Source organism: Phocoena sinus, chromosome 13 (genome assembly GCF_008692025.1).
Source record: "Phocoena sinus isolate mPhoSin1 chromosome 13, mPhoSin1.pri, whole genome shotgun sequence".
NCBI classification, from domain to species: Eukaryota; Metazoa; Chordata; class Mammalia; order Artiodactyla; family Phocoenidae; genus Phocoena; species Phocoena sinus.
The window spans coordinates 85086929-85114880 of record NC_045775.1 but is presented as its reverse complement, the minus strand read 5'-3'; the positions used below and the strand labels follow the sequence as shown (position 1 = coordinate 85114880).

Below are 27952 nucleotides of genomic sequence, written 5' to 3'. Positions count from 1 at the left end.
ATGTGATCCCAAAGCTTGTTTACAAGAGAAACAGCAAAATACCCACTTCTCACTTCCTGCCTCCCCCCTGGGATTGGGGTTGATTCCAGACTCCACACCAAGTTCCTGTGCAGATGTTGGGGTGTTTCTTGCTCTGCTCAGCAGTCCCGGGTGTACGACAGCTCATCTCACTCCCAGCGCAAGTGATGGTTTATGTGGATGAGGAAATTTCCCAAAGGCTGACTTCCTTTTTTTAAAGTAACATTTCCTGATGTTTTTCTGATTATGAAAGAACACATATTCCCTTTATAGAAAATGTGGGAATTCGAGAGAAGGGTATAAAAGAAGAAGAAGATAAATGCTGGCTATGACCCCCCTGTCCAGAGATGCAAGCACATGTGTGGTCTATTTGCAGGCCCCCGACACACTCACATACACGTGCCGGCAGGAGCGGGGAGTGATCACAGAGGCCTCTCTGTTTCCCACGTCCCTTCGGTCCTGCCCACGCGGTGGTGCTTCCTCCCTCCTGAAGGAGCATCTGAGCAGGCAGCCTGACCTCTCTAGAACTCCTTGGGTGACACAAAGCCCCATTGTCCTTCTAGTTTACCAAACAGTATCTGTCTGACGCTTCGAATGTCCAACCCCACATAACGTCCAAACTCTGAGCCGGGTTTAACGTGGAATCGCTTCCGCAGTCCTCCAGCGAGGTTTCTCGCCAGCAGAGAACTAGTTGCGGGGGTCTTCTCTTCCTCCCTCCCATTCTTCTGCCACCTTGCTGGGTGTTGGTTGGACCCCGTGGGAGGGGAAGGTTAAGAGTGGCTGCCAAGTTTCTACTGCACAGCTTCACACTTTGGGAGGCCAGGCAGACCCTTGTCTCCTGGTGCCTTTGTTGACTTCTGCAGGGCAGCCCTTGGGAATGTCCTAGAATGCATCCCTGGCCTTGGTGAATGACTCTGAAGCCTGACTGCCCATCCTGGGGGGCCTTGCTGGGCAGAGTCCAGGCTTTCCCACCTGTCAGCTCTTTATCACGGGTGACCCGTGTCTGGCCATCGAAACTTCTCCGCCACTCTTGGCCTGAACAGGCTGTGGGTGTGCTGGGCCAGGGCAGCAGCCGTGCCCCTCTGCCTTCCCCCCAAGGCTACCGGCTGGCCAGCCGTCTCTCATCCATCCAGAGTCCTCTGCCTGAGCCAGACACTGACTGCGAGGGCCTCACGATCAGCCCTTCAGGCAAATCTGTGAAGCCCCTTCCCCTGGGCCCCGGGTGACTGGACCATCCCGTCCTGCACACCCTTCCTAGGCCAGGGAGTGGTCTTGCTGAAGGAACCCCCTTACACATCCTCCGTTTCCTCCTCTCTCTGTCTCATGGTGGGTGATTTGAGTCGAGGACTTTCTGGAGTCCTATAACCAAATTTTAGCTGAAAGCCTGAAGGTGCAAGTCCCCTGGCAGGGCGAGTCTCACAGTTCCCCTTGCTGTCTGTCTCTGTCTTCACGCCCCAGCCTCTTGTGTAGACACCACAAGGATGGATGGATTGAAAGATCAATGTGTGGATGGATGGATGGATGGACATGTGGATGGTCAAACAGGTGGTTGGACAGACAGACAGACAGGTAGCCCTAAGCCTAGAACCAGACTAACTATCCTGGGCAAGTTATTTAACTTTTTTGTGCCTCAACTTCGTCATCTGTAAAACGAGAATATTCATAATGTTAATACCAGTACCTCCTTCATGAGAGGCTTTTAAGAAATTAATGAGAAAAACACGCGTAGAGAGAATTGGACACATAGGAAGCAACCAAGGGCTGTTAACTTTCATAATTACGCACATACATATTTTCACTTAGAATGTCATAAACATTTTCATATTAAACTATTTCTAAATGCATGGTGTAGAATGGCTGTGAAATCTTTTCTTGGCTGTTCCAGAATCCATTTAACCGTTTTCCTTATTGGAAATGTATGAGGTTTATAATTTTTCTCTCTTCTGAGGAGCATGGGTCTCCGTCTGTATCTGGTGATTCCCCCCCGAGAGATTCTAGACAATTGTAAGCCCACGTGCTAGTTCTTGATATTCTTACCCAAATCCATAATATCCTTGACCTAGGGAACTTGTTGGGTAAGAACTACATTTAGCTGTTTCAACTTGCATTCATTGTATGGTTAGGGAGGGTGAGTTCTTTGGCGTGTGTTTTGGTTACGTGTATCCTTCATGTATGTACGTTATTATCTGATCACTTTCTATTGGGGTGTTAGTGTTTTTCCTGTTGATTTATGTGAGCTCTATGTACTAGGTAGATATTTTTTTTTTTTTTTTTTTTTTTACTTATTACATCTTTTGGAAATAATCATCTCAGTTGCTTTTTAAATTTTGACTGTGGTGTTCCCGATTATAAAATGAAATCACAGGATAGTCTGGGGTTGGAAATACTCAGTAAAATAAGACGTGTGGATTACTGTCCTGCCAGGCAACTAGGAATTTGTTTCTGCTTCTCCGTCCGCAACACCAGATGATACGCCAGGGCCTTGAATCTGAGCCTGCCGCGTGCTTGAGGATAATCCTTCTCGGTAGCACTTATTTTACAACTAGACCTAGAGGGAAGGTTTTAAGCGATGTTCTCAAGAGAAGATGAAGTGGTCAATCTGCGGTTGAAAGTAGGAACTTCGGGCTCCGAATGCTGCCTTTAGACGTGGCTGACGTTTTCTTTTAACTCCTGTTGTCACTTATTTTCGTCGTACGTTCTGGTTCTTCTTCCCTGAAGGAGCCTCGATTTGGCCTCGTGACTTCGATGTGCCAAGACCTGCCTCTCCATGCCTAACTTGTGCCTTCCCACCTGGGCTTGGGCGGCTTCCTGGAGGAGGAGGTGGGGCCTGGCACCAGCCAAGAGAAACGCTTCAAGACACTGTCAAATCCTGCTGCTTTTGGAAGCTAAGAATAAACAAAGGAGGCTGGCAGAAGCGGAGGCTGAGTGACTACGGAGCAAATTGTAGAAAATCACAGAAATCATTACATGACAGCTTGGCACACCCTGCCTTCCTGCTTTGTATTTTGTAATTTTACCACAATCCAGGATTTCCCTTTTCAACAGGCATCCACTTGGATACCGTGCTTGTCATGGACCTGTGAACGACCTGTAAACCTGGAAAAAAAACAGACTTCTGTTTTTTTAAAATGTAATTGGTCATAGACATCATATCAGTGCTGTCTGACAAAGCGCACATCAGAAAGATGGTGGGGTTTGGGACTTCCATGGCGGTCCAGTGGTTAAGACTCCGTGCTCCCAATGGAGGGGGCACGGGTTCGATCCCTGGTCGGGGAACTAAGATCCTGCATGCCGCATGGCACGGCCGAAGAAAAAAAAGGTAAGATAACGGAGAGATGAGACGTTGGGTCCAGAAGTAGCTCTGTTATTCAATATTTAACAGCATTTGCTAACAAAACCTTTAAAATGAAAAAATTAGGTAAACAAATGAATAATAAAAAGTGAAAATGCCAATCACGTTGGAAAAAAGAAACTAGTAAAATCATGGCACACTCACATGCTGGACTATTTTGCAGTGTTTGTATTGATACTTCCCTGTTTTCAGAGGATTTTTAATGACAAGGGGAAGTGTTTATGGTACAAGCTGGAGGGAAGAAAGTGGAAAGCAGAGCTGCAGGCATGCTAATCGTGTGATGCTGGTATTTCCTGTGTAGACCCACAGAATCCGTGTACATAGTGAGGCTTCGGAAAAAGATGGGAATGAACCACATTGAGGTCTACACGGCAATATCCCTCTGAGTGGTGTTTCCTTCTTTATACTTGTCCGACTTTTCCACATTTCAGTTACGTATATTTTCTTAATGATCGGAAAAGAGGGGATACAGTTTAAACGTGGCAAGAGATGAAGCTGGAAGTTCTACTTCGAGATTTTCAAATTGCAGCTTTAAATCTGGCTTATTCTTTTAGCTTGTGCACTTGGTTTTCCCTGATCTTGGCACCCGGAGGTGGGGCACAAGAGGAAGTGCCAGGTAGGTTGATCATTTTTGTTTTATTATGTTTTTAAATAACACTTCTGAAAAGTTCACACATGCGTAATAGGAAGCCAAAAAACAAAAGAAGCAAAACACAAAGTCATCCATAATCACAAGCAGTTTGTTTGTTTTATTTTAAATGTTAAAAACACACATTTTGAAAAACATCACAAAATGGGTGACCAGAGAAATGCAAAACTAAACAAACGATAAATATCACCTCTTACCAAAGAGTTCCTACAATTATATGAAATTCCCAGTGCCCGGTGTAATTCAGGTGATGCAAGGACCGAATATGAGTCTCTATCTTCTTGAGAGATTTTGTCTAAATACGAAGGTCACAGGGTGTTTTTCTGTTTCTGACACTCCCAACGTTTAGATATGTAAATGTCTAACTGTTGAAATAGTTAAGCAACTATATCCCTAGAACAATAAAACTGTTTTAATGACTCCTTGAACTAAAATCTCCATGCATTCATCTAATTCGCATATTTGGATTCTATTCTGGAGACAGAGGTACCCGGGTGATATTTTTAACTTGGAAGGAAATTCCAGTGTTATCGGGTGCATCCTGTTACAATTGTCACTCAGTTATCATTGTTATTTGTTGTTCGTTTTAAATCAAGAAAAATCAGGAGAAATCAGTGAGATCAGGAAATCAGTAAGAAGGGATGGAAGCCAAACTAGGGAAGGAGCCTGCCACCCTTGAAGGAGTGGAAGGCATGGAAGAGTTTGCCAAGCTAAACATTGGGCAACAGTTAATTTGAAAAAATTGTGTTGGGCTGCTAGGAGCCCGTACGAGCTGCTGCCTTTCCCCAGCTCAGCAGAGGAGGAACCAGCCTTCCTACTGGGGGTCTGAGAACCTGAGTCCATTCAGCAGAGGGAACACTGGCATTAGTCCACCTCCCTTTGAGAAAGTCAATGGTGGAGGAAACCGGAGGCTTTCCCTGTGGCATCTCTTTAAGATTCGAGTGTCATAAGTCGGGAAAGCAGAGGAGAACATCTGCAAGCCCGTTTCAAAGTTGATGCATGTGAAATAGTATGAAATTGTCCACCTAACGGAGCTTGGTCAGGCCATATGACTGGTTAGCTTTTCCTGATAAATGGAGTCAGTGATGAAACCCAGAGAAGAACTCGGGGGCTTCCCTGGTGGCGCAGTGGTAGAGAGTCCGCCTGCCGATGCAGGGGACACGGGTTCGTGCCCCGGTCCGGGAGGATCCCACATGCCGCGGAGCGGCTGGGCCCGTGAGCCATGGCCGCTGAGCCTGCGCGTCCGGAGCCTGTGCTCCGCAACGGGAGAGGCCGCAATAGTGAGAGGCCCGCGTACCGCAAAAAAAAAAAAAAAAAAAAAAAAAAAAAAACCCTCTGCCTTCCTTGGCTAGTCTGTTCTGTGTCTTCTCTAAAGCACGCCAGTGGGTTGACATCATCTTGAAGACAACCTTTATTTTTCAGGTATCATTAACGATGGGATCCGTATCAAGAAAAGTTCTTTCTTGTATGCCCAGTACTGCTGCCTTCTAGGTGAAAAAAGATACCACAGGTTAGTACCTGTCATTTAGGTCACAGCCTGATCCGTATTAGGACCGTTCGTACTTGGAACCTAACTGGCTTTTCGGCTGTTGTGCCGTTCATCCTTCTTAAGGATGGAAGCACACACATCACATGACCATGCCTCTGACACGGGCCACATCGTTGGCCAGAGAAATGCACACGGCGTTCACCTCCTCGGGTACTGTTCATTTTCATCCTCATCTCAGTGGCCAAAGCCGTTTTGCACAAAGTCTTTGTCCTTCTCCATCCCTCTGTCAAATACGACAGAATGAGCCACTTCCTGCGTGAAACTTCCTCTAGCCCTCAGGACTCTGCGTCATCCAGTTTCATCCCCAGAATGAGCCCTTCTTGGTCTCCTTACCTCTTCCCGCCGCCCCCAGGGCATGCATCTCCCTGAGATCCAACCGTTCGTAATCCATGATGCTCTTCCCCCACTTTGACCCCAAGACACCTCATCCCTTTCTGTCTTCCACCTGCCTCTCCGTCCGTGGATGACTCCTTCTAAATCACTTGTGCTTCTCATCTCTCCCACCTCCTAGGCTTTTCTGTCTGGCTGTCTACTGGACACTTCCATCCAGAAGACCCACTGGTACCTCACACTGCGGATGCAGAAATTTAACTTCATCCTCTCCCTCCAATCACTTCTGCCTCTTGACGTCCCTATTTCCATCTGCGATCCCAGTAGATACAACCTGTGCAGGGCGTCACCCGAAAGCCATCCTTGACTCCCTCGGGTCACAAGTCCTGTTAATTCTTCCCTTTCGGGTCTCCTGACCACTCTTTATGGTTACTGATGTTTCCTTGAAGCCCTGGTCATCTCATAATAATCAGGATTATTTCCATGGATCCCACGTGACCTCCCTCTCCTCAGCCTCACCTCTCTGTAAACACAGCCGTGAGTAAAGCAACTACACTCTGGTAAAAATTAATTTAAAAAATTAAATTAAAAGTATAATAATAAATAAATAAATGGAAGGAGTAAGAAAATAATGGATAATCTTGATTTGGCAAAACTTAAAACTTCTTTATCTTAAATAATTAAAGGGAAATCCCATGTGTCTATGGGCCACATTCTTAGATATCATTTAACAAATATAATACTTAATAGCAAAATATTCATGTTAATTCATATGAAGGCTGAGAACCCAGCAGGACCAAAACCAAAAAGAGATATTTAAAAAAGAGAAATATGAATTCTGAAACATATCAAGAAACCTTAATACCTTAAGGAATTCTATGAAAACTGTCTTTTGTAACACTACTTATTAATATAAATACAAACCCCTAAATTTCAAAAGAAGTAAATAAATAGATAAACACAACTGTGAGACTAACCTCCCCACAATTCTGCATCTTCCTTGTCTCTTTCTTGCTCGGAAACACTCAGGAGCTGGCTCCCACCTCCTGCGTGAAGCCTACGCACCCCCCCTTTCCCAGACTGGTGTCCGCCCCCCAGATCCTTCCTACTGCACTTTATCCGACCCTGTTGCCAGTTTCTCCCCCATATAAACTGCCGGTTTCAGCCATACTCACTTTTCTCTGAAAATGCCAAATGCGGTTCTGTCTTTGCTCCTATCATCCTGTCCTTGCATGATGTCATTCCTCCTTCTCTCTGTCTCAGTGGACCTTCCTGAATCCTGTCCCTTCCCTGGGACATACCTCAGGGACCACCTGCTCCAGGGAACCGTCCTCAGCAGCCCCAGCTCTAGGGAAGACCCCCTCCTCCAGTGCCCCACGCCGCTCACTGGCTGTCGACCCAGCCAGCGTTGCCTCTTAATTCATACATTGTTCATGGAGCCTTCATGTGGCATAAATAGAGGACCACATATCCAAGTAGCCAGGGTCAATTTTACCTTTACTTCTAGCCCAGCATAATGATTAAGAGGGCCCCTTTTACTCTCCAAAGGGTTCTAGTGTGGACAAGAAACTGTAACGAATTATATGATCACCTTTTGTATAAGGTACCCTGTGTTGTAAGGCAGCGGCCAAGGGGGAGCCACGGGGAACCACCGGTATGGGTAAGACATGGACCCGTCTCTCTGATGGCTTCATAGAGGAACTAAATGTACATTTCGCTTGATAGCAAGGATAACGTGATGGGTGTCGGAAGTGTACACAAGGTCCCGCGAGAACTCAGAGATGGAGAGCGCACGTCTTGGGCCAGGGGATCAGAGGGGCCCGGGAGAGAGGCGTGCTTTGAACGAAGCTGTGAAGGACAGAGCGTTGACGGGTGGAGAGGGAGGCGGGAGGGAGAGGATGTCCAGGCTTAGGGAGGGAGGTGAGCATACACAGAGGTGTGACGGCAGAGGCTCCCTGCCGTGCAGGATGCGGAGATAGGGTGGAGCCACAGCCTGGGGAAGGCACTTGAATTCGATTCTGGGGGCGGGGAGTCTGTAAGCCTTTGGAGTCGTCCTCTGGGAAACAGGGTGGTGTCATCATGGGAACCTCTGCAAGGCCAGGAACCATGGAGCTTGTTTTATCCCCAACATTGCCTAGAAACACAGTGTTGGCCCTGAAAAAGCTGTTGAAGAATGAAAAGCTTGGAATTAAGGTTTAAAGAGACTAGACTGGAAGGAGAGAGTGACAGCGGCCAGGAAATGGTCCTCAGTCGTCATGATGAGCGCCTGGACCAAAAAGGAGGCAGAGCTGCAGGACCCTTTGGAGGCAGGGTCTTTGGATGGTTGAGCCCGTGTCCACAGACGGTGGCAGGGATGACTCAACCTCGAGTCGAGTCCTTATTACCTGCTTCCCACCAGCTCCCCTCTTACATCTCTTACTCAGCCCTTAGTCACAAAGATGGAAAAATGAGAGCAGCAAAAATAGAGAAGTTAGGGAAGGGAGCCGGAAGGATGAGAGATGTGTTTCAGTCATAGTCGGACCTTTCCTTGCGCAAAGGGAATCTCTCACTTGCTGATGTGTGTGTGTCTTTGTTTGCCCAGAGCACCCAGCAGGTGGTGTGGAGAGCCCTGCATGTGCCCCCCCCCCCCCCCACACACACACAAGGAAAACAACCAACAGGGCAAGAACTGTGCAGCGGTGAGAGGCCATCAGTGTCCTGAGGCCTCTGCATTGATGTCACAGAGAAGGGAGCTGGAACTGGTCTTTGTGGGGAAAAAATAGGCTTTACCCTCATCGAGGAAGAGGAGGAGGGCTTCACGGGACACAGGTCAGAACAAGGATGACATGGGCTTATTCTGGAGACCAGCCCAGCAGCAGGTGCTTTTAATGTCTGCGCCCCTCACGTGTCTGATAATAGATTAACTCTAAAGTCTTGGCCAATTAAGAGATTTTTTTTTAAAGCATTAAGGTTTTTTTTTAATTTAATTTTATTTATTTTTTTATACAGCAGGTCCTTATTAGTCATCAGTTTTATACATATCAGTGTATACATGTCAATCCCAATCTCCCAATTCGTCCCACCACCACCACCCCGCCACTTTCCTTGGTGTCCATACGTTTGTTCTCTACATCTGTGTCTCAACTTCTGCCCTGCAAACCGGTTCATCTGTACCATCTTTCTAGGTTCCACATATATGCATTAATATACAACATTTGTTTTTCTCTTTCTGACTTACTTCACTCTGTGTGACAGTCTCTAGGCCCATCCACGTCTCTACAAATGACCCAATTTCGTTGTATATATGTACCACGTCTTCTTTATCCATTCGTCTGTCCATGGGCATTTAGGTTGCTTCCGTGACCTGGCCATTGTAAATAGTGCTGCAGTGAACACTGGGGTGCATGTGTCTTTTACAATTATGGTTTTCTCCAGATTTATGCCCAGTAGTGGGATTGCTGCGTCACATGGTAATTCTGTTTTCAGTTTTTTAAGGAACCTCCATGCTATTCTCCATAGTGACTATATCAATTTACACTCCCAGCAACAGTGCAAGAGGGTTCCCTTTTCTCCACACCCTCTCCAGCACTTGTTGTTTGTAGATTTCTGATGATGCCCATTCTAACTGGTGTGAGGAGATACCTCATTGTAGTTTTGATTTGCATTTCTCTAATAATTAGTGATGTTGAGCATCTTTTCATGTGTTTGTTGGCCATCTGTATATCTTCTTTGGAGAAATGTCTGTTTAGGTCTTCGGCCCATTTTTGGATTGGGCTGTTTGTTGTTTTGATATTGAGCTGCATGAGCTGCTTGTAAATTTTGGAGATGAATCCTTTGTCAGTTGCTTCATTTGCAAATATTTTCTCCCATTCTGAGGGTTGCCTTTTCATCTTGTTTATGGTTTCCTTTGCTGTGCAAAAGCTTTGAAGTTTCATTAGGTCCCATTTGTTTATTTTTGTTTTTATTTCCATTACTCTAGGAGGTGGGTCAAAAATGATCTTGCTGTGATTTATGTCAAAGGGTGTTCTTCCTATGTTTTTCTCTAAGAGTTTTATAGTGTCCGGTCTTACATTTAGGTCTCTAATCCATTTTGAGTTTATTTTTGTGTATGGTGTTCGGGAGTGTTCTAATTTCATTCTTTTACATGTAGCTGTCCAGTTTTCCCAGCACCACTTATTGAAGAGACTGTCTTTTCTCCATTGTATATCCTTGCCTCCTTTGTCATAGATGAGTTAACCATAGGTGCGTGGGTTTATCTCTGGGCTTTCTGTCCTGTTCCATTGATCTATATTTCTGTTTTTGTGCCAGTACCATATTGTCTTGATTACTGTAGCTTAAAAAGCATTAAGGTTTAAGGGTAAGTTTCTTACCGACACCATGTTTTAAGAAATACAACATGTATATTTTGAAGGCAGAATCTAATAAATCTTAATACTGTTGTTAACCTATGAACTATGCTGGTGAAACTGTTTTCTATTTTATTATATGACATCTTTTACATTAGGACCCGTGTGACCTTTTAAAAATTAGGTCTGAAAATAAAAACTTCATCTCTCTGCTTTCCAGGTAATGAAAACTATATCTCTCATCCATTCATTTATCTGTTCATTCAACAAATATGTAAGTTCCTACACTAAGTCAGGCCCTGTTCTAGCCACTGGTGATGAAGCAGTAAGCAGGATAAACAAGGCCTTCCCACTGGTCAGGTTTATTTATTTTTTTAATTATTATTTTGTTTTGCCCCAGCTTTTTCTGTGTGTGTGTGTGGCTGTGCCACGTGGCATGCAGGATCTTAGTTCCCCGACGAGGGATCGAGCCCGTGCCCCCTGCAGTGGAGGTGTGGAGTCCTAACCACTGGACTGCCGGGGAAGTCCCCCTCTGGGCAGTTTTAGTTGGGGAGAAAGACAGTCAAAAAGGAACGATAGTGAGATTGAGCTGAAGACAATAAAATGCAGTCATGGGAGGCCTCCCTGGGAAGATGCCTTTGGAGCAGAAATGTGAAAAAAAACAAGTGGCCAAGTGAAGATCTGGGGGACAAGCATTCCGGGAGGGGAAAGGGCAAGTGCAGAGGGCCTGGGGCAGGGATGAGTGCAAAAAAGAGCGAGGAAGTCTGAGGGTGGAGGTTGGCATGAACAGGAGAGTGGGCGGAGGGGGATCTGAAAACACAGGCAGGGCCCACAGGTCTTGGGAAGGAGGCGGGATGTTATTCCGAGTGTGATGTGAGCCGCTGGGGAGACTCAGGCTGGGGAGTGAAGCAGGCTGATTGGCATGTCAAGTGGAGATCCTCTGGCAGCTGTGCTAATTCTGGGCTGTAGGAGGAGATGGAAGAGGAGGGGGAGGGGCCCGTGAGGAGGCTTAGCAGCAGCCCTGGCAGAAGTGCCCACTGAGACTTGTCACTGGAATTCCTTTCATTCTCTGAAAGAGGCAGCAGAATACCAAGCAACACTACACGTGGACAGGAGCAGAGACTCTAGGACAGACTCCCCAGCTCCACCTCTAGTAAGCTGTGTGATCTTAGGCAAGTCACTCAACCTCTCTGTGTCTCAGATTCCTCACCCATTAACAAGGATACTAATATCTACGTCACAGGGCTGTTGTGAAGATTAAATGAATTAATACAAGGAAAATGCTTAAAACAGTACCTGGCACGTGGTAAACATTTAATAAGACTCTTCAGCATATTGCCCTTGGCTTTGATGTATTTATTTTAATATATCTGCATGATTTTTTCATAGTGTTATGTGTATTATTTTTATTTTGGCTCTTGTGTTTTTCGATTCTATCACTCCCACTTGGTTCTGTTGTGTAACTTCTGTTTCCTTGCAGAGGTTTTCTATTTTTTTAATCTGTTTCAAAAGAATTCATAATTACTTGGAACACTACTATAATGACTGTGTGAAAATCTTTGTCACATAATTCCAACATCTGGTTCATCTCAGTGTTAGCGTCAGTAGATTGTCTTTTCTGATGCAAACTGTGATTTACCTAACTCTTAGTATCCCTCCCCTCCTTCCTTCCTTCCTTCCTTCCTTTCTTTTTTTATTGAGGTATAATTGATATACAACATAGTATTAGCTTCAGGCGTACAACATAATGGTTAGATATTTGTGTATATTGCAAAGTGACCATCACAATAAGTCTAGCTATCATCTGTCACCACACATAGTTACAGAATTTTTTCTGGTCATGGTGACTTTTAAGATCTACTCTGTTAGCGAATTTCAAATATATGACACAGTATTAGTCTAATCATCCTGCTATACATCACGTTCCCAGGACTTACTTATTTTATACCTGAAAGTTTGTACCTTTTGTCTCCCTTCACCCCTTTTGCCCACCCTCCAGCACCACCAGCCCCTGCATCCCTGGCAGCCACTGCATCTATGAGCTTGGTTTTTGCTTTGCTTTTTCTTTTTAGATTCCACGTGCAAGTGAGATCATACGATATTTGTCTTTTTCTGTCTGGCTTATTTCACTTAGCGTACTGCCCTCAGGGTCCATCCATGTTGTCCCAAATGGCAAGATTTCATTCTTTTTTATGGCTGAATATCATTCCACTGTGTATATATACCATAATTGCTTTATCCGTTCACCTGTCCGTGGACACGTAGGTCGTTTTCATATCTCGGCTGGTGTAAATAATGCTGCAGTGATCGTGGAGGTACATGTATCTTTGCAAGTTAGTGCTTTTGTTTTCTTCAGATAAATCCCCAGGAGTGGGATTGGTGGATCATATGGTGTTTTTACATTCCCGCCAGCAGTGCACAAGGGCTCCCTTTTCTCCACACCCTCTCCAGCACTTGTTCTCTCCTGTCTTCTTCTTTTTTTTTTTTTTTTTTACATCTTTATTGGAGTATAATTGCTTTACAATGGTGTGTTAGTTTCTGCTTTATAACAAAGTGAATCAGTTATACATATACATATGTTCCCATATCTCTTCCCTCTTGTGTCTCCTGTCTTCTTGATGACAGCCATTCTAACAGGTGTGAGGTGATACCTCCCTGTGAAGGAAACGATGTGCATTTCCCTGATGATCAGTGATGTTGAGCACCTTTTCATGTACTTGTCGGCCATCTGCATGTCTTCATTGCAAAAACGTCTGTTCAGATATTCTGCCCATTTTTAATTGGATTGTTTGGTGTTCGCTGTTGAGTTGTATGAGCTCTTTCTATTTTAGATATTAACCCCTTATCAGAGATAGGATTTGCAAATATCTTCTCCAGTTCCATAGGTTGACTTTTCACTCTGTTGATGGTCTCCTTTACTGTGCACAAGGATTTAGTTTGATGTAATCCCACTTCTTTGTTTTTGCTTTTGTTGCTTTTACTTTTGGGGTCAGATTTCAAAAATTTCGTCACCAGGATCTATGTCAAGGAGCTTACCACCTATGTTTGCTTCTAGAAGTTCTTCTAGGCTCAGGTCTTACATTCAGCTCTAATTCATTTTGAGTTAATTTTGTGTATGGTGTAAGAGAGTGACCTAATTCATTCTTTTGCATGTGTCTGTCCCGTCTTCCCGGTGCCATTATTGAAGAGACTGACCTTTCCCCGTTGTATATTCTTAGCTCCTTTGTCGTAAGTTAATTGACCATATATGTGTGGATTTATTTCTGGGCTCTCTATTCTGTTCCACTCATCTTTGTATTTTAGGGGTGATTTTCTATCGTATCCTGGGCATTTGGGTTATGTTAGGAGACTTGACCCTGTTTAAATCTTCTCCTTTAGCAGGCAAGCACCTGATTTAGGCTTAGCATATAGGATCTGGCCTACTTTTGTGGGCTGTAGTTCCAGTGACAGTTTAGTTTTCTGATCATGCTGTTCTGACCTGTTTCACTCTTCTGGCACTGCTGGGCCTTGTGATCAGTTACCTGCTGGGCCACCTGCAGGGGCTGAACCCACCTCCATGGGCCACCTTCTCTGGGGAGCTGGGAGAGCCAGAGTACTGGGCCTGCATCCCCTTATGCCACCTGTGTAGGGCAGGGAGACACCAGTCTCTGCTGGTATTACCCCTGTGGGTAGACCGCCTGCCCTGCTGAGCTCCAAGTGTGGACTGGGCGTTGAACTGGCGAAGGGCTTCAATACTGTCCCTACCTCAGTGTCCCGGAGGTGGTAGGGGGTGGTCAGCCCACCAGCACTTTAGAGCTGCCGCTGTGGGCATTTGGGGTGGCCAGCTCCTGCTGTCTCTGTCAGGCTTCCCTCTCCTGGTCCTCTTGGGATTCAGGTCTGTGCCTGTTGACAGTTCTGGGTTCCAGGTCCCTCCTGTGTGCAGTCCAGATACACATGGGCGATCAAAACAAAACAGCGAGCTCATCACATGGTTGCTTCTCCAGTCCTGTGCCCCCAGGCAGTCCACCATCTTCTTTCCAGCTTTCAGAGCCCTTTTCTCAAGGGCGATTGAATCATCTCCAGGGTATCGGTTCGGATTCGAGGGCAGGAGCCAGGAAAAGTGAATCTACAGCCTGTTCCCTGGACATGATTCAAGCTACTCCAGAAACTTTTTGAAAAAGACCATATATACTTTATAAATCAATGTTAATGGTGAATGAAATGCTTACTTATATGTTTGTTCCTCATCAATTAAAATATGACGATGGGGGACTTGCCTGGCAGTCCAGTGGTTAAGACTCCATGCTGCCAATGCATGGGGTGAGGGTTCGATCCCGGGTCGGGGAATTAAGATCCCACGTGCCGAGCGGCCAAAAAAAAATAAATAAAGTATGAAGTAGAAATCTGTAGTCCAGAGATCCACTTTAAGAATGAGACACTGGTTCATTGCAGCTCTATTTACAATAGCCAGGACACGGAAGCAGCCTAAGTGTCCATCGACAGATGAATGGATAAAGAAGATGTGGCACATATATACAATGGAGTATTACTCAGCCATAAAAAGAAACGGAATTGAGTTATTTGTAGTGAGGTGGATGGACCTAGAGTCTGTCATACAGATGAAGTAAGTCAGAAAGAGAAAAACAAATACCGTATGCTAACACATATATATATGGAATCTTAAAAAAAAAAAAAAAGGTTCTGAAGAACCTAGGGGCAGGACAGGAATAAATACACAGACATAGAGAATGGACTTGAGGACATGGGGAGGGGGAAGGGTAAGCTGGGACGAAGTGAGAGAGTGGCATGGACATATATACGCTACCAAATGTAAAACAGATAGCTAGTGGGAAGCAGCCGCATAGCACAGGGAGATCAGCTCGGTGCTTTGTGTCCACCTAGAGGGGTGGGATAGGGAGGTGGGAGGAAGATGCAGGAGGGAAGAGATACGGGGATATATGTATATGTATAGCTGATTCACTTTGTTATAAAGCAGAAACTAACACACCGTTGTAAAGCAATTATACTTCAATAAAGATGTTAAAGAAGAAAAGAATGAGACACCGTAACATAACACTGTAAATCAACTATACTCCAATAAAACTTTTTTTAAAAAAGATGATGGAGCCTTTGGATTGGGACAGAACGGTGTAGACACATTTCTTTCTGCTTCTCCCTGCTCAGCACAACTGTAAACCCTGGAAATAACGCAAGAAGCAACCAGAGGAAAACTCTGAAAGGTGCTAAGAAGAAAGTGAGCAGGTTGGGAACCCCAGGGCTACACACAGCACAGGGGCGGGGTATCCCGCAACCCCTGACCCTAGACCCAGTGTTTCCCACCACCACCCCCTCCAACCGAGCAAGAAAAAGCATCCCAGACAGACTCATTCTTCTAACAATACCAGGCAAGGGGAAGCGCTAGGGAGATTCCCACCGAATACAAACAGCCAGAGGAAACACTCTCCTTCCTCGCTGGGTCTGAGACATCCCTTTTCCACCAGGAGATACTGGGAATGCGAGCCCACCTGTCAGGGGAGGCCGAGCTACAGCAAGCAGCCTGGTCCAGGAAGCCTCTTTGTCCCCCAGCCCACCCAAGAAGCAGCCAAGGAGTCCAGCTGACGGAATCCCTCCGCTACAGAGGGAAATCCCTGCCCTGCCTGAGAAAAGCTCTCCAGCCCCTCAGGCCACACCAACAGGGAGCTCTCAGCCCTGGCTAAGATTGACTACAGAGATGCAGTGAGGATACACAGATCAGAAGGGAAAGAGAGGCACTGTCTGGAGGGATCCACGTGCAGCCTTTCTCCTGCTCTCGCCCTCCCCCGAGGGCTCACACAGAGCACAGCCCTCTGTGCAGGAAAAACACAGCAACACGCGTGTGACGTTTCAGCTCAGGGAAGCCCATCGGAGACTGTACACTCAAAGGCTTTACTAAGGGCTGGTCCCATAAGCACCTTCTTCCTAGCATGTGCCAAAACCACCAAGAAAGTTTACTCAGCCTCAACTACATTGTGTGCAGAAACAGTCCAGGCACAGTGAACCCCTCTTACTTGTTGCTTGTTGACTGGAAACACTCCGGGAGCCCAGTTCTCAGACGCCAGCCGAGGGCCAGTCTGGCAAGCAGGCCTCTCTGAGGATAGCAGTCTCAGGCCTGCCGCGTTCTGTCTTCTCTGCACAAGTGGGTGACCTTGTGAATAAGCTAAGAAAACACCAAATTGTGCTCTTTTTTTTTTTTTTTTTTTTTTTGCAGTACGCAGGCCTCTCACTGTTGTGGCCTCTCCCGTTGCGGAGCACAGGCTTCGGACGCGCAGGCTCAGCGGCCATGGCTCACAGGCCCAGCCGCTCCGCGGCATGTGGGATCTTCCCGGACCGGGGCACGAACCCGTGTCCCATGCATCAGCAGGCGGACTCTCAACCACTGCGCCACCAGGGAAGCCCTGTGCTCTTTATTTTTATTGAAGTCTAGTTGATTTACAATGTTGTGTTAATTTCTGCTGTACAGCGGAGTGATTCAGTTATACATACATATATATATGTTCTTTTTTAATATATATTCTTTTCCATTGTGGTTTATCACAGGATACTGAAGAGTCCCCTGTGCTATGCAGTAGGACCTTGTTGTTTATCCATCCTATGTATACTAGTTTGCATCTGCTAAGCCCGAACTCCCAGTCCATCCCTCCCCCACCCCACCCACCTTGGCAACCACAAGTCTGTTCTCTACGTCTGAGTCTGTTTCTGTTTCATAGATAAGTTCATTTGTGTTATATTTTAGATTCCACATATAAGTAATATCGTATGGTATTTGTCTTTCTCTCTCTGACTTACTTCATTTAATATGATAATCTCTAGGTCCATTCATGTAGCTGCAAATGGCATTATTTTGTTCTTTTTATGGCTGAGTAATATTCCATTATGCATATATACCACATCTTCTTTATCCATTCATGTCGGTGGACATTTAGGTTGTTTCCCTGTCTTGGCTGTTGTGAAAAGTGCCGCTATAAACATAGGGATGCATGTATCTTTTTGAATTAGAGTTTTGTCTGGATATATGCCCAGGAGTGGGATTGCTGGATCAGATGGCAACTCTATTTTTAGCTTTTTAAGGAACCTCCATACTATTTTCCATAGGGGCTGCACTAACTTACATTCCCACCAACAGTGTGGGAGGGGCCCCTTTTCTCCACATCCTCTCCAGCATTTGTTATTTGTAGACTTTTTGATGATGGTCGTTCTGACCGGTGTAAGGTGATACCTCATTGCAGTTTTGATTTGCATTACTTTGATAGTTAGCAATGTGAAGCACCTTTTCATGTGCCTGTTGGCCATGTGTATGTCTTCCTTGGAGAAATGTCTATTTAGTTCTTCACCCATTTTTCGATTGGGTTGTTTGCTTTGTTGTTGTTGAGTTGTATGGGTTGTTTGTGTATTTTGGAGATTAAGCCCTTGTTGGTTGCATCATTTGAAAATATTTTCTCCCAGTCCCTAGGTCATCTTTTTCATTGTTTACGGTTTCCTTTGCTGCAAATTGCACTCTTTAAAAGGGTGAATTGCGTGATGTGTGAATTATCTCTCAATGAAGTTGTTCTTTAAAAAAAATCCCAGCAAGGTTTTTTTGTAGACATAGATGGCTTGTTCTAAAAGTTACATGGAAAGGCAAGGCCCTAAAATAGTTCAAACAACCTTGACAAAGAAGAGTCAAGTGGGAGAAAACACTACCTGATATTAAGGCTCACTCTGCAGCTATAGGAATCAAGACGGTGTCGTTTGGTGGAGGCACAGACACAGAACAGGGACAGAGTAGAGGATCAGAAATAGACCCGCTCAAATATGCTCACGTGATTTTTCACAAAGGTGCAAGAGTAATTCAGTGGAAGAAGAGTAGCTTTACAACAAATGGTGCAGGAACAACTAGACGTCCACGTGCAAAAAAGTGAACTTCACAACTGATATAAAAATTAACTCAGGATGGATCTTACATTTAAAACATAAAAATATTGGGCTTCCCTGGTGGCACAGTGGTTGAGAGTCTGCCTGCCGATGCAGGGGACACGGGTTCGTGCCCCGGTCTGGGAAGATCCCACGTGCCGCAGAGCGGCTGGGCCCGTGAGCCGTGGCCACTGAGCCTGCGCGTCCAGAGCCTGTGCTCCACAGCGGGAGAGTCCACAACAGTGAGAGGCCCGCGTACCGCAAAGATAAAATAAAATAAAATAAAACATAAAAATATTAAATTTTAAAAAATAGGAGAAAATCTTTGGGGTGTACCCGAGGGTTAGGCAAAAAGTTCTGAGGCTTGACACCAAAACCATGATCCATAAAAGGAAAAACTAATGAGTTGGACCTCATCAGAATGAAAACTTTTGTTCTGTGTGTGACCTTGTGAAGAGGAGGGAAAGATAAGTTCCACCCTGGAAGAAAATATCTACAAGCCACACATCTGACCAAGGACTAGTACCTGGAATATATAAAGAGCTTTCAAAACTAAACAGTAAAAAAAAAAAGTCCAGTTAGAAAATGGGCAAAAGACATACCCATACCTTTCCCTGAAGAGAATCTACAGATGGCCAGTGAGCACATGGAAGGCTGCTGAGCGCCGTTCATCATTATGGAAACGAAATCAACACCACAGTGAACACACACCTATCAGGGTGATTAAAATAAAAACTAATGACAGCACGAAATGATGGCGATGATGCGGAGAGACGCCATACATTGCTGATGGGAATGCAAAATGGTCCAACCACTCTGGAAAACAGTTTGGCAGACTCCTCTAAAACTAAACACACAGTTACCATTGAAACCAGCAAGTTCACTCTTGGACATTGATCCCAGAGAAAGGAAAACTTCTGTCCGCACAGAAACCTGTACACAGGGCTTCCCTGGTGGCGCAGTGGTTGAGAGTCTGCCTGCCGATGCAGGGGACACGGGTTCATGCCCCGGTCCGGGAAGATCCCACATGCCGCGGAGCGGCTGGGCCCGTGAGCCATGACCGCTGGGCCTGTGCGTCCGGAGCCTGTGCTCCGCCACGGGAGAGGCCACAGCAGTGAGAGGCCCGCGTACCGTGAAAAAGAAACAAACCTGTACACAGATGTTCATAGCAGCTTTCTTCATAATGAGCAAACACTGGAATCAGCCCTGATGTCCTTCACTGGGGGTCTTTAAACAAAGGATGGCACGGCCACGCCATGAAATACTCTGCAGCCGCGAAGGGAGCAAACTGTTGATACAACCGCTCGGATGAATCCCCAGGGAATTACACTGAGTGAAAAAACTGTCTCAAAAGGTTCCATACTGTATGATTCCATTTATAAAACATTTTGAAATGACAAAGTTTTCTTTTATTGAAGTATGGTTGATTTACAATGTTGTGTTAGTTGCAGGTGTAGAGCAAAGTGACTCAGTTACACATGTATGTATATATGTATCATATTCCTTCCCATTATGGTTTACAGGATACTGAATACTGTTCCCTGTGCTCTACAGTAGGACCTGTTGTTTATCCATCCTATATGTACTAGTTTGCCTCTGCTAAGCCCACACTCCCACTCCAGGCCTCCCTTGCCCCCTTCCCCCTGGGCAACCACAAGTCTGTTCTCTACGTCTGTGAGTCTGTTTCTGTTTCGTAGATAGGTTCACTTGTGTCATAAGTGATATATGGTATTTGTGAAATGACCACGTTTTTGAAATGAAGGACAGTTTCCTGGTTGCCAGGAGTTAGGGACCTGGGGGTGAGGGACCAAGAGATGGGTGTGGTTACAAAGGGGCAGCCCCAGGGACCCTCGTGATGACACGGATGTTCTGTGTCTCGTCTGTGGTATTGAATGCACGAATCTCCATAGGTGATAACGTTGTGTTGAACATATGCAAAAAAGAGTTTAAGTGAAACTTGGGAAATTCGAGTAAGGTCGGTGAGTCTGTATCAGTGTCAGAAGCCAGACTGTGACCTTGTACTGTAGATGGGCAAGATGTTTCCATCAGGGGAGATGGGGCAGAGGGTAAAGGGGAGCTCTCGGAATCATTTCTCACCACTGCTACCTCGATTACAAATAAGGCATCAAGCCTGACCCTGCAGTCCAGGAAGACACGGGATGGCGGGTCCCCTGAAGTAGCTGGTCTTCCCCTGCCCCTGTCTTCTCCTCGCGCCCAGTCCCCCTTCCCGCAGCGTCGGGCTCATTCCTGTGTCCCAGAGTGCCCTCCTCACTCTGGCCTGTGTAGGGGCGGGACACGCAGCACAGCTGTTCACGTGGCACCCTAACCAGGGCCCGCCCTGCTGCACACCTGGGAGCAGGCAGCCCCACGGGCAGGTAGCTGTGTCCGCCCAGGGCACACGCTCAGGGCCGGCTTCCGAGAGCACAGCTCGCCAGTGTTTAGATCCCAGATGAGCGTTTCCCTTGTTCCCCAGAGTGAGGGCCCCAGTGAGGCAGGCATTTCTCCACGGGTGCAGCCACTGAAGTCTGATTTACTTTCCTGATAATGTTTGCCTAAGGGAGGAGTAGGCATCTGAATTTTTCAAGGGCAGCTTGTCTGCTCTTTTTTTTTTCTTCTCGACCGCGTGTTAAGGAAAGAAATGGAGCCACTGATGAGGGCATGGGCATAGAGATTTGGCCAGGAGCCAGGGATGGTGGCTTTAAGGGACTCTGGGGTCTGCTCTCTCATCCCCACCACCACCAGGTGCTGCAAAAAAGCATGTAATCTAATTAAAATCAGTTTAGTCTTGAGGTAAGCCCCTGTCTCCCCCACGTTGCCCCTCCGAGCCCCATCAGTGGAGAAATTCTGATGCTCAGCTCTCTGCTACCATCCGCCCCTCCCCCTCCCCCTCCCCCATGCCAGCGGAAGCAGCAGGAGGACACGATCCCCAGCCAGGGACCCCCTTTGTTGGACACCTGACAGGTGGCCCAGGAGCAAGCAGAGCGGGAGTCCTGGTGTCAACAGCATTTGTTTTCCCTGCGGGGGCGAGGGGGTAGGTTGTGGTGGGTTCCGCTGAAAACTGCTGAGGTAGCACCTGCCCTGAACCCAGGAGAGACCAAGGCTTGATCTTCAAAACCAATGAGAAGCTTGAGGCTATTTTTTTTGTGTGTGTGAGGAAAATGACTATAAATATGCAGTGTGGGGCTTCCCTGGTGGCGCAGTGGTTAAGAATCCGCCTGCCAATGCAGGGGACACGGGTTCGAGCCCTGGTCCGGGAAGATCCCACATGCTGCGGAGCAACGAAGCCCGTGCGCCACAACTACTGAGCCTGCGCTCTACAGCCCGTGAGCCACAACTACTGAGCCCGCGAGCCACAACTACTGAAGTCCGCACACCTAGAGCCCGTGCTCCACAGCAAGAGAAGCCACCACAATGAGAAGCCCACGCACCGCAACGAAGAGTAGCCCCCGCTCGACGCAACTAGAGAAGGCCCGCGCACAGCAATGAAGACCCAGCACAGCCAAAAATAAATAAATTAAAATATATATATATGCAGTGTGTGCCAGATGAAAAGGACCCCTTCCCAAAATCCAGGACGTTTCCCACCCTGCTCCAGGGTAACATAATTTTACAGGAAACAGGCCTCCCCAGATCCCAGTCTTGTTTAGCAGGCATCCAGGCTGAGTCCTGGACCTGAGTCTTAAGTGCTGACCTAGAACCTACTGGAGAATTGAGGCCAAAGTATAAAATGCTCTATTATCATCAGGGGAGGTGGAGGGGAATGGAGAGAGAGAGTGTGTGTTTGTGTGTGTGTGTGTTGTCACATCTAGAGAAACAGCTCTGCTTAACTCAGGTTTATTCTCTATCTCTTAGGCCAAATCCCTGGCTCATACGTTACAAGGAAAACTTTGACAGATGACTCCCCATTCTATCTCACGTGACTTCTGACATCAGTGGGACAGAGGCTCACGTTTCTCTCAGGATATATGGAAACACCATTGCCCTCATTCCTTCCCCAGCACACCATACACACACACACACACACACACACACACACTCTCTCTCTCTCTCTCTCTCTCTCTCTCTCTCTGTCTCTCTCTGTCTCTCTCTCTCAGCTTTTCCAACGTGGCCTATTAAAGGCCTGTAGAAAGCTTCTAAATTGGGCTTTCCCCAGTCTGCGCCTTTGTCCTTCTGCCAGCTCATGAGCCCAGGGGGCTGCCTGGCGGCCCTGCGCCCGCAGAACCCAGTGCTGTGGGTCCACAGCTGGCTAATTGTGCTGACAAAGCAGGAAGGCTCAGGGTTCGTCTTTCAGACTCACCACCCCAGGAGGGTGAGTTGACAGGGAGCCGTCAGCCAGGCGATTGTGGGCACCGAGGACCCAAGGATGTCAGAACGTCAGCAGTTACCTCAGAGCTTTTCTTTCTGTCCGTGCAGCCCTGGTACCTGCAGGAGCTGAACCCTCCCGGGGCCAGGGCTCTATCGAGCCCCGTGCGGCCTCCCTCTCAGGTATAATCAGGGGTCCAAGTTGCAACCCACATTTGGGCCTTGTCCGCCTTATGCTTTGCAAGGCTGGTTAGAACTTGTTAAGGTTAAAAAAAGTAGGCGTTACCTGATCGTTGTCTAGCAGCTCAGAAAACATAGGTGTGGAGGATCCTGCCCTAGACTGCACCTTTGCTCAGGGAAGGTTTTTTTAAAAAAAAAAATTATTTATTTATTTTTGGTTGTGTTGGGTCTCCGTTTCTGTGTGAGGGCTTTCTCTAGTTGTGGCAAGCGGGGGCCACTCTTCATCGCAGTGCGCGGGCTTCTCACTTATTGCAGCCTCTCTTGTTGCGGAGCACAGGCTCCAGACGTGCAGGCTTTGTAGTTGTAGCTTGTGGGCCTAGTTGCTCCACAGCACATGGGATCTTCCTGGACCAGGGCTACGAACCTGTGTCACCCTGCATTGCCAGGCAGCTTCTTAACCACTGCACCACCAGGGAATCCCTCGAGGAAGGTTTTAAAAGCCGGTAATGCTCTGAAGCTCCCAAACTATCTCACCTGTTCAGAGCGTCCCTCACGTGCTCATCTCCAGCTGAGATGCTGAGACAAGGCAACGTGCTATCTGCTGAGGAAGCCTGGCATCCAGTTGCTGAGTTTTGTCTCCGGAAGGTGAATGTGAATAAGTTAGACTTTCAGCACTTTTAAAGGTGTCCCGCCAGGTCATCATTTTGCCATTATTGCTCATAAAATCTAATGGGAATAGAGTTAAGCAGTGTAAAAGCAACAGCCCCCAACGCAGAAAATGACAAATCCACGGCACTCACCTAACCCAGTTTAAGAAGAAGGCTGTTCTTCCTAAATGGGAAAAGAATGAAAAAGAATAGATATATGTGTACGTATAACCGAATCACTCTGCTGTACCCCTGAAACTAACACAACATTGTAAATCAACTGTAGTCCGATATAAAATAAAATAAAATTTAAAGAAAGAAGGTTGTTCTTTTCCACTTCAAGTTTCAAAACTCTCGTGTCTTCCTTTGCCCTCCTTGTGTATGTTGTTATCATACACACGTGTGTCTTACAAGACGGAATAGTGGGAGAGGTCATAGAGGTGAAGATGTGAAGTTAGAGCTGGGTTTCTGGCTCTGAATTGTTTCTCGTTTCCCACACGTAAGATGGGAATAATAATGAATTATTATCCACCACGTAACGGATTGTTGTGAGGGCTAAGGTGATGCGTGTAGGGCGCTTAGCAGTGGGTAAATGCTCAGTATATTTCAGTGATTAGCATCACTAGCATAACCAAAATTAAATGACGTAAAGCTTTTGCAATCATAACACCCATCCTGATACGAATACAAATACTGACTGTTTAACTTTAGATATAAAAATATCAAGGTGAGGGTATCCTCTCCTAAGCGAAACCAAAATAACTAATTCGTGTGCTCTGAGTAAAAATTGAAATTAGCTCCCTCATTGACCAGAAGATGAGGTACCTTCCCTCCGAAATCTGACGCTGAACAAGCATGGGAGGTGAATTCAGTTTTATTACATTTTTATCCTCTTACCTTTCTTAATTGCTTCACGTTGAGTTGTTTCACTGCTGTTAGAATGATTTGCAAGGGCAAATGACGGCGCCCAAATGATGTGAATGGAGGTCTGGATTAATGACAACTGATGTCAAAACCTGAGAATGTGGATGCAAGTTGCAGTCCGAACTAAAAGAAAGTTAAATGCCAGAAGACGTATTAAGACAAAGGATTCGTCTCCAAAGTTTACAAGCAGCTCATGCAGCTCAATAACAAAAAACAACAAACAACCCAATCCAAAAATGGGCAGAAGACCTAAACAGACGTTTCTCCAAAGAAGATATACAGACTGCCAACAAACACATGAAAGAATGCTCAACTTCATTAGTCATTAGAGAAATGCAAATCAAAACTACAGTGAGGTATCATCTCACACCAGTCAGAACGGCCATCATCAAAAAATCTAGAAACAATAAATGCTGGAGAGGATGTGGAGAAAAGGGAACGCTCTTGCACTGCTGGTGGGAATGTGAATTGATACAGCCACTGTGGAGAACAGTATGGAGGTTCCTTAAAAGACTACAAAAAGCTAACACGACACTTGAAAGATTTTCCAGGGAAAACAAAGGATGAGTCACGTGGCATACAATCATGTCTCAGCCCTCTTTATGTCGGACCCTTCTTAGCCAAATTGATGGTAAAAACTAATTAAAGCAAAATGTGGTTTTTATGTGTCTACGCCTTTAAAGCATCTCAAGAAAAAAAAAAGGTGGTGTTGGGGGGGGCGGAATTCCCTGGTGGTCCAGTGGTTAGGAACTGGGCAATTCACTGCCAGGGCCCGGGTTCAATCCCTGGTTGGGGAACCAAGATCCCACAAGCTGTGCGGCCAAAAAAAATAATTTAAAAAATTTAAAAAATAAAGCATCTCAGGCCTCAGAGGATGATGGAAGAAGACCTCCTTTTGAGCTGGAAGCACTTGCTTCCCAGCAAGGTCAGCTCTGGGTGTTTGCTATGGTTTTCTTAGAGCCCTGTTTTCACAATGACTGTGCTTTTGATCACAACCTAATAAATGGCCCAAAGGACTGAATCGGAACCACACACGGGAAATGACACAGGGACAGTGACTGCCCACCCCCCCCCAGAACACGAGGCCATCCTGGCTGGACCCTGAGAGCTAAAACTGTCCCCTCCAGTCCTGCTTCAGCCCCTCACCCTGAGCGCCCCTGCTCTCGGGTGGAAGACCCCTCGGTGGGGCACCTGGCTGCCACGGTCGCCCCTTCTAGCCTAGCCCAGCCTGACCTGCGAGATCAGAGCACAGTCAACGCCTGCAGTGTTCACTCGGCCAGATGCTCTGGGCACCGATGCCCTTGACCTGGACCTCCACGGACCTTCTCTTGTAGTAGGGCTGGTCTCCAGCAGCTGTTCTCTGCTCAGCTGCTTTGTAGCCTGGCTCTAATATTGCCACCCTCTATCTCCTGCAGATTTAATGCCTCTTGGCTTGCATGGGACCTCTGAAACTAGGTAGCTTTTTAAATAGATAATTAAGATCTTACTGGACCTACATGTCGACCCATGTGATGAGCCATTTATTGAATGAGGACCTTCCAAAGGTGGGAAGAGACAGCCTTCTCCGTTCCTTTGAACAAGAGAGCTGTCATCGTCTGGCTACGTGGAGATGAGGACTTTGTAACAGATGACCGAATCTCTCCATGAGGGTGACAAATTTCTGTTTCAGTGCATAAAGTCCCCCAATTAAGTGCTACAAAACTTGCATATCTCCCCAGTGAGGATAGTAGCATTGCGTCCCCTTGCCAGCCTCACACAGGCCTCTGCGTGGCGAGGAGTCCCCTTTCAGTCTTCCTTGTAACACTACCCTCCTTTCAATGGCTGTTGAGTTCACCTCATACTCTACATTGAACCGATTGCAGAAACTTGGGAGTTTCACTTACAGATCCAAAATTACTGAGTATCACTCTCAGTGGCTTAGCCTCCGAAGCTACCTGAGTCAGGGTTGGGGGAGGGGTGAGCCATAAGGTGGAGGGTTTCCCTTGTCCTTCCTTTAAGTCAGAAAGCAGACCTTCTAGCTTCCAGATTCCTGAGTATCCAAAGGAATGTCCCAGGAAGATGGCTGTTACCATCCAAAGACTTTAGTAAGCGCTCTCCAAATACAGGGTTGTGATAAGTACCAACCAAAGCACACTGACCAATCACAAGGGAAGCTCCCCTGAGCTGAGCAAGCTGCCAGTTTATAGGCCTCTAAACTGTTGAACTAAGAAGAGAAGAGGATGGGCCCTCTGACGTAGATTCCCCTGACAGCCTGTACTTTAGCTGTCATAACGATGACTTTGCAATTATTCGTGTTAACAGCTTTTCTCCTCCACGGGCTGTAACCATTCAGAGGGCAGACCTTGTCCGTCACGACCACAGCTGTATCCCCCAGGGCCTAGCGTGATGCCCGCATATAGTAGGTACGCAGTAAATAATGGACGCGTGAATGAGAAATGGATGGACGGAGCGGAATACATTCACGGTCTTGCATTCATTTTCCAAAGAAGACATATTAGGGGCAGCAGGAGAACAGACGTGGATCGTAGAGAAACTGCTCTCCCTCCAGGTCAGCTGAGGGAAGCCTCACAAGTGATTCTTCAGCATCTCTTAAAGGCTGATGATCCTGTTTTCCTACTTGGATCCCTTTTCTATTAGCCCTTTATTCAATGAGCTTTTGTTTCTGACATCTCTTGTCTTCCTTCATTCTAGGTTTTACGCTTTCAGGTGGTGTTTGTTGCTTGTTGTTTTCGTTGCTGTAATGTCTCAGAATCTTTGTGGCCGTGGGCTGTTCATAGATTTTACCTGGAGAAACTCCGTCGTCGTCCACACCTACCCAAGATGTCATTGAGACACGACAGATGGAACTCCCGAGACATTTCAGATTCTCCGTCAATCCATCATCCTGGATCTCCTCCAGGTTGAATAGATTCCATGTCCTGAAACCCTCTTGCTGCCAATGAGCAGTACACTTCCTGTTGTGATAACAACTCTTACTGAACAGTGAAGAGGGTGGCTTTCTAGTGGGCATGTAGGCAGACCCTGAATCTATCTGCCCTGTTTTGAAATAGAATATCATGCAGAAACATTGATCACGTGGGTATCAAGTGTTCTGTCCAGATTTCCATGGAGAATGGACTGACCCAAACCTTCCGAAGAGAGCTCCCAGGGCTGTAGAGAGGCTGGGAGGGGATGTAGGATCTTCCTGTGTGAGATGAAAGCCATTTTCCTCTGCTCCCCTCTGACTCCCACCCCGCCCCAGGCCACCCCTGCCTTGAAGACCATGGTCTTGCTTCCAGAAGCAGAGCATTCGCCAGCTACCTTCCTCTTTGCATATTTACGTAGAATCCAAACAGTCAGGCGTGAGGACATGTGTGGGAGTGGAAGGCGCAGCCACAGCTCTGGGCAGGGCATGGAGAAGCCACCACCTCCGGCATCTGGAGGATGCACATTTCCTGGGCAAAGTGGGGGGCCCTGGGCTCCAAGTTTCTCGATGCCCACAATTAAAGGGGAAATGCCCAACACCACATGGATAGAACTGAATCTGTTCTCTGCGACATATAAATAAACGTCTCCAGTACGATATGTGAACCCAAGAGACATGGTGACATGGAACTCACATCTTATTATTCATTCTCAGTTTCCTTGTTCTGTGAAGCTGCCCTGCTTCATCCATCAACTCAGAGGATGTTATCGTTTCTGAGTACATCATTTTCAAAGCCCCAGATCAGAAAATAGAAGACTTCATTTCCATGATAATTTTTCTTTTCTCACTGGAGCAAGTCCTAC

At 46.5% G+C, this 27952-nt stretch overlaps 1 protein-coding gene across 1 annotated transcript in view; it reads left to right on the top strand.

The window, feature by feature from the left end:
• RFX8 (RFX family member 8, lacking RFX DNA binding domain) overlaps positions 1-27952 on the top strand; it is a 61842-nt gene that overhangs the window by 11790 nt on the left and 22100 nt on the right. The window contains 2 exon segments of the mRNA XM_032652275.1: positions 3925-3989; positions 5446-5529. Coding sequence (XP_032508166.1) covers positions 3925-3989; positions 5446-5529 — 149 coding nt within the window.